This window comes from Peromyscus leucopus, chromosome 4 (genome assembly GCF_004664715.2).
Source record: "Peromyscus leucopus breed LL Stock chromosome 4, UCI_PerLeu_2.1, whole genome shotgun sequence".
Taxonomy (NCBI): Eukaryota; Metazoa; Chordata; class Mammalia; order Rodentia; family Cricetidae; genus Peromyscus; species Peromyscus leucopus.
This window is the reverse complement of record NC_051066.1, coordinates 43,066,387-43,078,813: the sequence shown is the minus strand read 5'-3', so window position 1 is coordinate 43,078,813 and position 12,427 is coordinate 43,066,387. Positions and strand designations below refer to the sequence as shown.

Genomic DNA, 12,427 nt, shown 5'->3' with positions numbered 1-12,427 from the left:
ACCTTGCTTAAGACACACGGAAAATCTCAGCAGCGCTTGCCTGCTTTCCATTTGAAATGTATGTGACTTAAGGTTTCTTTAATCTTTTTTTTTTTTTACTCCAGACAGATATAATGTTTATTGCAATACAGACCTCTCATTTACCAAAAGTACCATAATACCACAGTATGAAGCATTCATTGTTTCACTGTGCATAACAGACATTATTGGCTGCGAAATAAGCCCTGGATAATCAGGAAAGGAGAGGAAGGAACTGGTGGTGATTGGCATGTGCCATGTGGATAGTGGATTTCATGTTGTCATACATTTAGACATGTGGATGCATGTTTGTAAACACAGGGGAGGTCTGTGTTCCACAAAATAGTGTCACAGTCTAGATATACCAGTCCAGATGTACTTACAACTGTAATAATTTTATGATGTATTCTCCTAAGAGTTTTCACCTCTAAAATTATCTTAGCAATATGAAACTCTGAGCTTTAATACAATTGTTCAAGTTTCATTTTGTCCTTCATCCATTAGCAATTTTCTTTATATTTGACTTTAAGTGCCCAGTTATTTGAATTTTAACTTATAAAAATTTGACATGGTACATTAGATGATGCTAGAGAAGCATGAGCAATAATATGAACCAGTATTTGTTTAGCAGATGTTATATTTGATAAATTACAGTTTACTGGGTAACTTTGATAAAGTCATGCCCCCAAAGTAGCAGGAAGATACTTGAAAGTCAAACATAGGTCTGCTGATGACCAAATCTGAGGTGATTCCTTTTGTACAATACAGTTCATTATGTAATTGAAACATATAACATAACCAGGAACTCATTTAAATATCTGGTATAATTTCACTTAACATAAAAATAAAATTGTGCTGGAATGTTAGGATTTGATTTCTTGTATTTCAGCCTTGGCTTTACAAAGCCCAAGGTGAGTGTAATCTTGCAAGCAGCTGTGGCTGGCTTTGAGCTCCAAATTCTCCTACTTCTACCTCCTAAATGCTTTCATAAGCATGTGCCACCAACCACACTATTCTGAAAATTTTTTATTTTGTCTATACTATCTTTTCAATGTGATTTATACAGTATTATAATATTCAGTCCTTGTATGCCTTACAGCATCTTAAAAGGCTTCTCTTCCTACAGTTAGTTGTTGAGGCTTTTGCAAATTACAACATTTCCATTTTTGTTAACTTTTCCATAATTCAAGAAAAAACAAATAAGTAGGGGGAATTATAAAGACTGTTATTGAACTTAGGAAATGTTCCAAGTGAATAGATAAAACTCATGGAAAGAATAATATATTAAAAGGACATCTGCTAAACAAATACAGGTTTCTTTAATCTTTTTATTGTCACTTTACTGCAGTGAGTCACGTTTCTACAGTAGCACAGTGGAATGTTGAATAACCTTTGAATTGGTGTTATAGATATGTGATTATAGTTTTTATTTATATTGTAAGGGTAATAGGGGACATGCACTTCAGTCCAGTGCCCTGGGAGATCAGAGGCATTGGGTCACCCTGGAGCTGGAGTTAAAATAGTTATAGGCTGCCCATGGTAAATGCTGGGAATTGAACTTGGGTCCTCTGCAAGAGCAATACATACTCTGAGCCATCTCTCCATCCCTTCAAATTTGTTTTTATGCCACGACTTGAAACATTTTATTTTTTGCTAAAAATAAAAATTTGTGAACAGAGCCATCTGGTTTGCGTGCTTGATTAGTTTTGCAAATTGTCCCTCCTATTTGTCATAAATATTTTTATAGTACTAAGTCTTCCTTAAAAGAATATGCTTTATAAAAATATGTGGTACTGTTTTTAGAACCAACTTATCTTTACAGTTGATGGCTGACCTCATGTTCAGAAAACAGGACTATGAACAAGCAGTGTTCCACTTGCAGCAGCTTTTAGAACGCAAACCAGGTAAATGCACAAAGAGTATTTTTGTTCAAATGTAATCATCTGCCTGTCTCTTTAGGTTATCTTTGTTTTGCCTTTTTAGCTTATCACCTGTTGGGGAGGAGCAATTGATTGAATCTGACTCTGCTAATTCCACACTTGGGTCTAGGTAGCTCAAGTGGCCATCAGGAAAATGCCCCACTGTCTGTTGGTCTTTGTAAATCGTGAGCATAGCCTAGCTGGGCTGCCTTGAAGTATCCATTAATGACTTCCCCATTCCAACTGCTTTTCCCATTTTCTTCTGTCTCCTCAAACTTCTAGCGTTCCTATCCCCTTCCTTCCCCCCCACCTAAGATCATGCCACTTCTAGAATGAGAAAATACAAGGAGTTGGAAGAGAAGTCCGTTCCCAGTCACCAGTGTGGCAGTGACAGTGCTCAGTCATGAATTACTTCCTTTCTCCCTGCTCACTTTGCCCAAACCTACCTTTATTTCCCGTAGGCCTCCGCCATGGCTTTCCTACCCTTTCTACTTCCCATTCCACGTGTTGTTTTCAGTCTACCTCAAGCTGTTCCCATTTCCTGTGCTAGGAAGGAATTATCTAATCTTGTTTCTTTCAAGCACAGAATCTGCTTCCTCATGAGTAGGGTTAGGCTATTCTTGGCCATATTACCCTCACACATTAGAACATTAGAATTTCTTTTGCAAGCTTTAGAGAAGCCGTCTTGGGGCACATGGCTTTTCTCTCACCTAGGTTTCTGTTCCTCAACAGCAGCATTTGTTGCAAACCCTGGATAGTTATTGAGTTGGTAGACTGGCTGCTTTGGAGCATGTCTCTTCTTCTTTTTGACAAGTGGATAGTAATCGTACAAATAAGAGGTTTCCTGTGACATGTTCCTCTAGGGATACAGGTGAAGCCATCATGTTCAATTGCATTAACCCCTTCTGTCCCTCTCCTCATTACTCTCCTCCCCTTCCTCTCTCAAACAGCTCCACTCTTAATTTTGTGGGTTTTTTTTTTAAATGTGTTTCTGTGCTTGTGTGGGTGTGTGAGAAAGATGGGGGAAGGCATGTGTGGACAACTTTGAGCATCAGTCTTAGTAAGCTGCCCATCTCTTTAGAGACAAGTGTCTCGTTGGACTGGAGCTCATAATCAGGCTGGACTGACAAGCCAGGGAGGCTTAGAGATCCTCCTGTCTCAGTCTCCCTAGCACTGAGATTATAGGCCCATACCATCACCTTGCATTTTTACATGGATTTTAGAGATCTGATATATCTCCCCATCCCCTACTTTTGTGTCCTTTTTTTAAAAAAAAAAATCTATTTCTTCATAATTTCAATGTAAGGGCATTGTACTCCAGCAATACTGAAAGACATGGACCCATATGTCAGGAGCTTTGTGTAGATTTTTCCTCTTTTGCCTATAATATATTCTTTCTTCTTTCTCACTACGTAGTCTAAAGTATATTACCCTTGAGAGAGCACTAGGCAATGCCTTATGCATTGAGTACCTTACTTCCTACTTTGCCTAGGACTACAAGGGCTCTAGATCCAGAATTCTCCATGCTAAACCCAAAGTCAGTGGGATGAACTGATCACCCTAATCCACATCACACTGTCAATAAATAACTCCTTGTTAATTAAGAGTATTTGCAAGCCAGGCACACATCTTTAATCCCATCACTCTGGAGGCAGAGACAGGCAGATCTCTGTGAGTTTGAGGCCAGCCTGGTCTACAAAGTGAGTTCCAGGCAGCCAAGGCTATGACTCAGAGAAACCCTGACTCAAAAAAAACAAACAACAAAAAACAAACAAGCAAAAACAAGAAACAAAAAGAGAGTATTTGCTAATATATATGAATATGTATTATATATATTTATCTTCTCTGTTAGACTGTATACTTTTCAAGGTCAGCAATAATGTGCTCATCTTGAATCCCTGACAGATGCAAGCCAGTCCCATAGTACAGAGTCAATGATTATTGAATGAATGAGTCTGAATGACAAGATGGGAGTAGCAGGGAACAGAATTCTCCTCTGGCTGTTCATATTTTCCTAGTCAGGTAACACTGAGCTTTTTAGGTGAGAATTGGGAATGTTGAAAAGATGTTGGATGCTTGAGAAAATTTGCAAAGTAGTTTGAGTGAGTGAATTCATTAGAGGAAGCACTGATTGCATCATTCATTCAGGAATCAGTGAATTGATTGATGTCAGTACTTAAACTTACTAAATTTTAATTAAAATTTTTGTTTACATGACCTTTTTTTTATAATGTATGCTGTATTGTAACTGGTCTTTCTTTGGACTGCCAGCTCCCAAATAATGACAGAGAGAACTGTTATTAATTATGAAAGCTTGACCTTAACTTAGGCTTGTTCCCACTAGCTCTTAAAACTTAAACTTAAATTTAAATTAAAATTATATTAATTTGCTACATGGCTCATTACCTCTCCTCAGTACTGTACATCTGACTTCCTCTGCATCTAGATGACGAATCTCCCATGCCTATGATTCCTTCCCAGAGTTTCTATCTCTCCTTGGAAGTCCTGCCTATCCTCTCCTGCCTACCTATTGGCTGTTCAGCTCTTTTATTAAACCAATCAGAAGAAGCCTTAGGCAAGTGAGGTTAAAACAGAGACACATCTTCACACAGTGTACAAAAAGATTATCCTAACACTTTATTCCTGGTAGGACTTTACTTATTTATCTATAAATTTGTATAATTTCTTCTAATGCATACACATGTACAGTGATTTTATGTATGCATTGTTGATCATCACCAGTAGCATCACTTAGAGTATGCCTGTGTTTAGCTTGTTTTAGAAATGTACTATCCAAGAGCTGAAGTAATGGTGAAGTTGTTAAGGGCATTTGATTCCCAGAACCTATGTCACCTAGCCAATCACCTGTAACTCCACTTCCAGGGAATCTGATGCCTCTGGCCTGGAAGACACTTACCTCATGTGTGTTCTTGTACACAGACACACACACACACACACACACACACACACACACACACACACACACACACAGACATACACACACATAGTTAAAAATAAAATACTTTTAAAAAGAAGTATACTGTCCAATTTTATTTCTAATTGAAAATACCTTTTACAGTTGTAACTCTGCTATCAACATATTGTATCTTGTCTCAAATTTTCCCAATATCTTGACTTTTCTCCTTTTCCATTTTAATTAGTCAACAGTACCCCAGTTCCACCCCAGTTCCATCTGCCTTGTTGCTGAGTAACACGGTCAGTCTGTTGTCCTCTCCTGATCCACCGCTGTAGTGATGCCCTTGTCACCTCGCCTGTTCTCCAGCCCTGGGCTCTTGCGGCTGCTGGCTCTCATGTCATCAGATCAATACTCCAACCCATAATACCCCTTTGCTCAGAGTAGGTTCATGCTGCAGAGTAAAGCCTAATTTTAATAATATCGTGGCCTGTGTTAGCCCTCTGCTTCTGTTTTCATTCCTCTTCCTGCTCTTCAGCCACATCAAGGTTGCCATCCTCCCCGGATTGAACTCTGCTCTGTGTGTACAGTGCCCTCAGCTACTGGGAATGCCTTTGTCAGCCTGCCGATGGCTGGCGCCCATCCTTAAGGCTCTTCAAAGGTCAGCTCTTTGAGGAAAGCACACCTGACCTCTCTGGTGCTATGTATTTCCACAGCACTGCACTCCTGCATGCCCCATCTCACTTTCATTATTTTGATATCTTTGCACTGTCCATCAATAAAAAAAAATACCAGCTACTATTTTTACCTCGTGATATATTGCCATTTTTTTTAAATGAAAACACTCATTCTCTCAAATGTCAAGGCTAACAAAAAGATAACACATTGTAGTTTAGTCTTTTTGTGGTCATTATTACTTAAGCTAATGATGAATACATTTCAGTAGTACCAGAAGGAGGAAATTTTTCAAGAAACCGGCTTCCCAGTGTTAAATGTAGATATTTGCAAAATATGTCTCCACATATTAGCAATGTTTGGCCAGATATTTTAACTTTTAATCCTTGCTTAGTTGAGTTCAACTTTTAGACTCTTTGGCTTTATGATGGATTGTGCATCCTGTTGTACTAAGACTTGTAAATGTAGCTAATCATTCTGGGCCTTAGAAAACTCTTTCATACCTTCACTAGATTTAATTTCTCCAATGCTCTGAAGGTGGATATTATACTCACTTTAAGAAAAGTGAGTCATTCTTAGGTAGAGATAATTTAATTTATTTGTCTTCACACTGGCCAGACATGGCCAGTTTTGAATTCCCTTTTCCTAAATCTCTGCCCTTTATAATGATGCCACAAGGTAGGATAAACAAAATCTAAGAGAGGGCAAAGGATTTGATTGTTTTCACATATGTAACTGAATAGATGCAAACCTTCCAAAATTCTTTTCTTATTTTTTTATTCTGACAAAATGTGTAATATAATAAAATTTATCATCTTAACCATTTTTTTTAAGATTTACCTATTTTATGTATGAATGCTCTATCTGCACATATGACTTTACATCAGAAGAGGGCATCAGATCCCACTATAGATGGTTTGAGTCACCATGTGAGTGCTGGGAATTGAACTCATGACCTCTGGAAGAACAGCCAGTGCTCTTAACTGCTGAGCTATCTCTCCAGCCCCATCTTAACTATTTTTAAGCATATAGTTCAGTGGCATTGAGTATGTTGACACTGTTGAGCAAGATGTAGTTATCCATCCCCAGAACTTGTATAATCTTTCTAAATTATAGAAATATAATTTAGATTCCACTCCAGCTTCTTCCTCTGCTGACAGTCTCCATCTTGCTGTCTGCTTCTATGCTTCTTAGCAAGTCCAGGTGGCTAAGAGGATATCCTACAGCATTTGTCCATGGGTCTGGCTCATTTCACCTAGCATAGTCTTCAGAATCATCCCTGGTGCTATGTTAAGAGTTTCTTACATTTTCAAGAAGCTAGTGTTTTATATATGCTTGTCTCACATTTATCTGTCATCTTTAGTAGACATACGGATAGTTCCCCCTTCCTGATTATTGCAAGTATCACTGCTGTGAATATCCACACAAATATCTGCTTGAGGCTTTATTCAGTACTACAGGCATGGTCTCCTTAGTGTTCTAATGCATCATATAATAATGTCTTTTCAGTTTTAAAAATTAGATTCAAGGATAATTTGTTTTAAAAATTGGGGCTATGTTCATCTGCTCATGTAGATAACTTTAGCTCTGTGAATTCACCCTAAGAAAGTTCCCACAGTAGTTGTGTAAGAGTTTTAACAAATTCCCTATGAGTTCTAGGATAATTGAAACACAGGAGACCTACCACCTAAAAACAGACTCCCGGAGAAATTAACTACTAATGTAATAGACTGTCAGGCAGCTGTTAAAATCATAGCATTGAGGGCCACTTAATGAAAATTGGGAAGTATTTATTGTCTAATGTTGAATCAAAACCCTAAGTGTCAGCCAAGTTTTATTTACGAGTAGTTGACTATTAGTCATACATATATGACTTACCTCATCTCTGTGTCATGATATTGATTTATTTTTTTTCTTCTTTACACACAATTTTGTGCATTTTTTCTTCTTTTGGTGTTCATGAATCTTGGTCAAAATCTTCCTCAAATGCTAGTACAATACTGATAGGAGAAAGCTAGGAGGAACTTAAGAGGAAGTTACACTGGAGACCAGAGAACTGAATTAACTATTTTATCTAGGAAAAGGTGAAATCAGATTAAAATCCTGGACTAATATGGTAATGATATAGTATGTTCCACTCAACATTTCATATGTAGAATAAATTCTGGAATAAAACTTGTGATTACCTACCTCAATTGCTATCCTGCACTTCCATTACCCACCTTCCATCTGCAAGTAGGAAGAGAGTCTCAGAAACAGTTGTCAATCTATCTTTCTGAATTTTAGGGTTTAGATGACCTAGATGAAGGCTGTTTCTAGAAGCTTTGACTCCAGGAACATTGAAAAGTAGCATAAAATCAACCTTTTTCTAGACATGCCTTCATTATGCCTTCTTCTACAGTACCCGACCCAATGAAACAGGTATCATTTGATAGATGACCAAGGCTATACATCTCATTAGGAAATTCTAGCACATAAAACATTTGATTATTACATTGTGTTTCATTTGAAGTAAATTGTACATTAATAAAGTAGAAGTATAGTCATCAGAATAAATATCTTAACATGTTATCTACATCTGAAGTATTGCTTGTTTCTAGATAATTTTATGACTTTGTCTCGTTTGATTGATCTCCTGAGAAGATGTGGGAAACTTGAGGATGTTCCGAGATTTTTTTCAATGGCTGAGAAACATAACTCCAGAACAAAATTGGAGCCAGGATTTCAGTACTGTAAAGGATTACATTTTTGGTAAATCTATTGGCAGATAAATCCTACTTTATAATGATTTTTCTCCCTTTATTGTGCAGAAAATAGAAAAGGCTTTTCTTCATGTTTATAAATAAATCTGCAATATGAAATGTTTTAATAGATTTATTTATGAAGCATATTATGATCTGGTATAAAATTTGTAATCAGTGACTGAAATGTTTTTTCAACCATTCAATAAGGTATACTGGAGAACCAAATGATGCCCTTCGACATTTTAATAAAGCTCGAAAAGATAGTGATTGGGGCCAAAATGCACTTTATAATATGATAGAAATCTGCTTGAATCCAGATAATGAAACTATTGGAGGCGAAGTATTTGAAAACCTTGATGGAGACCTGGGGTGAGTAGCAATTGACACATTTCCTTTGGTACAGTTTTTAAAGCATTTGTTGGGGATAATGAGCAGAAAAGCAAAGAAAATCACCTTAGAGCATGATGCTGAGGAAAAGGCAGATGGAATATGTATATTATACATTTATTGACTAAAAGAATGATTCTGCAACTCAGTGTATAGTTTGAATGAGTGTACCTCCCATAGGCTCATGTATTTCAATAGTTGGTCCCAGTTGGTAGAACTTTTGGGGAAGGAGTAAGAGGTGTAGCCTTATTGGAGGAGGTATGTCATTGAGGGTGGGCTTTGAGGTCTCAAAAGACTTGGGAGATTCCCAATGCTTTCTTTGCCTTCTGTTTGTGAATCAAGATGTGAGCTTTCAGCTTTCCTTTGCTGTGCCTCATGGACTCTTCACAACACTCTGATTTAGTCAAATTAGACAATTTATTTTATAAGTTGCTCTGGTCATGGTGTTTTACCACAACAATAAAAAGGTAAAACAATTAGGCATGAAATACTTTCCATTTCCCAAATCATAATAGATGGATTACAAAGGCATTTCCCTAATTACTCTGTCAAAAACAAAATAAATTACAGAATTTGACAACCATAATAAACACAGTCCACATAATAATAGTACATTGGGGAGATGTCTCAGTGTTAAAGTGTTTGGTGTATGAGTATGAGGACCTGAGTTCAAATCTCCAGACCCCACATAAATGCTCAGTGGGTTTAGTGGCTGGCCTGTAATTCAGTCACTCCCTAGTCAGAGGCAGATGATCTACAGAGCAAGCTGGCTGACAAGATTGGCTGTATAGGCAAACTCTGGGCTCTGTTGAGACACTCTACCTTAATAAATATAGTAGAGAGTGATTGAAGAGCATTCCTGATGTCACCCTCAGGCTGCCATGTGAACACATGCAACATGTACACATACATACATGCACGCCATACACACACTGCAAAATCAAGACAAAGCAAAAGATAATAGTTTTTATGTAGTACATGGTAGCTTTATGCCAGCCCTGTGCTCTGTTCTTTCTATGCATTATCTCACTGATTTCCTGCAGCAGCACTGTGAAACAAGCTCAGAATCCCTTATCTGAGGCAGTGACCAGAAGATAGAACAAGGCTCCGGCTGAGTGCTAGCCCACCCCCACAGCTCTGCAGTGTCCACCCTGGATTGCTGCTGGAGCCTGGTGGCATCCCCTCACGCTGTGCCTGTTGTTCCTCTCTCAGAAGGAGTGGGGATGGCTAAAGGTATGAAGAGTGTGTAACAGGTCGTGGCTGCCTTTCATTGGCATGTAGTCCATTTTCACTGCAAGACCATATCTGAGGCCATTCAATTGCCCACACCACGGATGGTGACCTGAAAGCAAGCTGACGTTCAGGGCTGCCGAAGGACATAGAGTCATGCAGTGCATGGCTGTCGGGAAGGTGCATGGAGGAATGGAGGGTGTTAGAGCAAGAAAGGACAAATCTCAAGATTGGGTTAGAGAGATCAGTGAAACTTAAAAGTAGAGAAATGGCCTGTTTGTTTTAGGAAAGTTAAGATAATAAATATACTGTTCTAGACCTGTGGGTACCCAAGTGCAGACCCTCAATTAAAGAGCTGAAATGCAAACTAGAACTCGTAAAAGGAGTTGCTAGTGCACATACAGAGGGTCGGAGCTGTGTGAAGGGCCCTTTTGTAAGTTGTTTTCCGTAGCCACAGGAAACAGATTTTGGGTGTGCTAAGGCTAGCAGTCTCAAGGTCAAAAATGGAAACCAAATCATATAGCTATGGGAGCCAGAGCCTAGGAACTGCAGAGAAGATAGCAAGAACAGGAGATGTTCTCAGTAATACTGAAATCACTAGGGCTTGTGCCAGAGAGATGACCCAGTAGTTAAGAGGACCTGAGTTTGGTTCTTAGCACCCATGTTGCTTGGCTCACTACTGCCTGTAACTCCAACTCCATGGGGCATCTGTTGCCTCTGTCCTGTACTTCACACACACACACACACACACACACACACACACACGCACACGCACACGCACACGCACACGCACACACACACACACACACACTGCACACCACACATACATTAAAAGAAATAGTTCTTTAAAACTTTAAGGTTAAGGAAAGGTGAGTAGTTTTACTGGTGCAGGAGTGTGTGTGTGTGTGTGTGTGTGTGTGTGTGTGTGTGTGTGTGTGTGTAGGGAATTTGCTAACAAGTATTTGAATTGTTACTATGCCTGATATTTGCTACCTTATATCACGTAAAATTTCCTTCCCAAGAGTCTGATAGGTAACAAGTTGAAAAAAAGAGAGATTTTATATGTTTGATAAACTTAGACTCAGATGGAAATTATACTATTTGTGATCTTTGAGAAAGTGTCCTGCTTCCTGAGTCTCAATTTCCCCAAATAGATACATTCAGCATGTATTGAATGAGCATGTGCTGAAGGAACATGTACTGATTGAACTTGTGCTGAATAAACTCATATGGCATTTGACCCTTTTCCTGCCTTTTTTCTTCTCTTGTTCCTTCTGAGTGTATACTACATGTAGAACACCATTGGACAATATTATGATGCTACCTAGAACTATTCTTTTTGTGTGTATGTGGAGCTAGCGACTGACCCCAGGACCTCAGCTATACTAGCCTAGGAAGATTCTATGTTTATTCCAATTATATATCACCTAAAATTAACATGTTTACTATATATAGATATTGTCTAATTTTCATTCTAGAGTGATTCAGGGTTTCATGGTGTTTCACTAAGGACATATTAATTTTGGTTAAAATTCATTTATACTTCATCTATTGGTATTAGAAGAAAATGAAATGAATGGTCTTCCCCAAGAATTCTTTAAATGAATGATAAAGAGGAGCCAGTGCCCTGAGTTCTAATATCAGTCAATTTGGAGTCATGAGTAGCAGACATTTGTGATTTATTCTCTGTGTCCACAGTAGTTCGACTGAGAAGCAGGAATCCGTGCAGTTAGCAGTGAGGACGGCGGAAAAGCTGCTGAAAGAACTGAAGCCTCAGACCACCCAGGGCCGCTTGCAGCTCCGCATTCTGGAGAACTGCTGCCTGATGGCCACCAAACAGAAGTCCAGCGTGGAGCAGGCGCTGAACACCTTCACGGAAATAGCAGCCTCTGAGGTCAGTGGCTTGCCTTCTTGGCCTTGTCTACCCTTGCCTGGTGAGACAACGTGCTGTTTGGATAGCTGATGATCTTCTGAACGTGGCCTAATAGCTCACGCTTATTAAAAAGTAGATACATGCTTTTGTATAATCTTACATTGTGTACCATTACTGTGTGTTAGTCTCTGGGGGAACATGGAATTAATTCTATAGATAGGAAATTCTTCATAAGAGTAAAAGATAATTCTAAAGAGAAGAATTTGTGTTCTGGAGAATTTTCATGCTGTAGCTCTGGCTAAGTCTAAGTTACTAAGTGAAAATGAATGTTGCCTGGCTGGTTCACCTTCTCACTTGGGTGTACTTGGAATTTCTCCAGCTGAAGAACTAAATGGGATCAGTACTAACAGGGTGTAATTCAGTTATGCAAATAACAATTTTTCTTTAGCAACACTGAAATGACCTCCTGGCATATTTCTGATTGTAGTTATTTCCTTTTTCTTTTCCTGCTCCACTCAAATCTAGTCTCTGCTACTCTCTGAGTGTTTGGTTAGGCCTTTCCCTAAGCACATTACTACTAAGGAAAAAAAAAAGTAGCACATTACTACTAAGGAAGGGATAGTCAGTTAGTAATACCTATTTCTAACCACCAGCACTGATCTCTTTT

The 12,427-nt window shown here is 38.6% G+C and overlaps 1 protein-coding gene across 3 annotated transcripts in view; it reads left to right on the top strand.

The window, feature by feature from the left end:
• The window catches only part of Ttc21b (tetratricopeptide repeat domain 21B), a 77,559-nt gene that overhangs the window by 50,394 nt on the left and 14,738 nt on the right, over positions 1-12,427 (top strand). For 2 of the 3 annotated variants that reach the window (XM_028877201.2, XM_028878614.1), the window contains 4 exons: positions 1,841-1,922; positions 8,127-8,277; positions 8,478-8,639; positions 11,586-11,781. In XM_028877201.2, coding sequence (XP_028733034.1) covers positions 1,841-1,922; positions 8,127-8,277; positions 8,478-8,639; positions 11,586-11,781 — 591 coding nt within the window. The remainder of the gene's footprint in view (positions 1-1,840; positions 1,923-8,126; positions 8,278-8,477; positions 8,640-11,585; positions 11,782-12,427) is intronic. The other variant, XM_028877924.2, reaches the window with a different exon arrangement.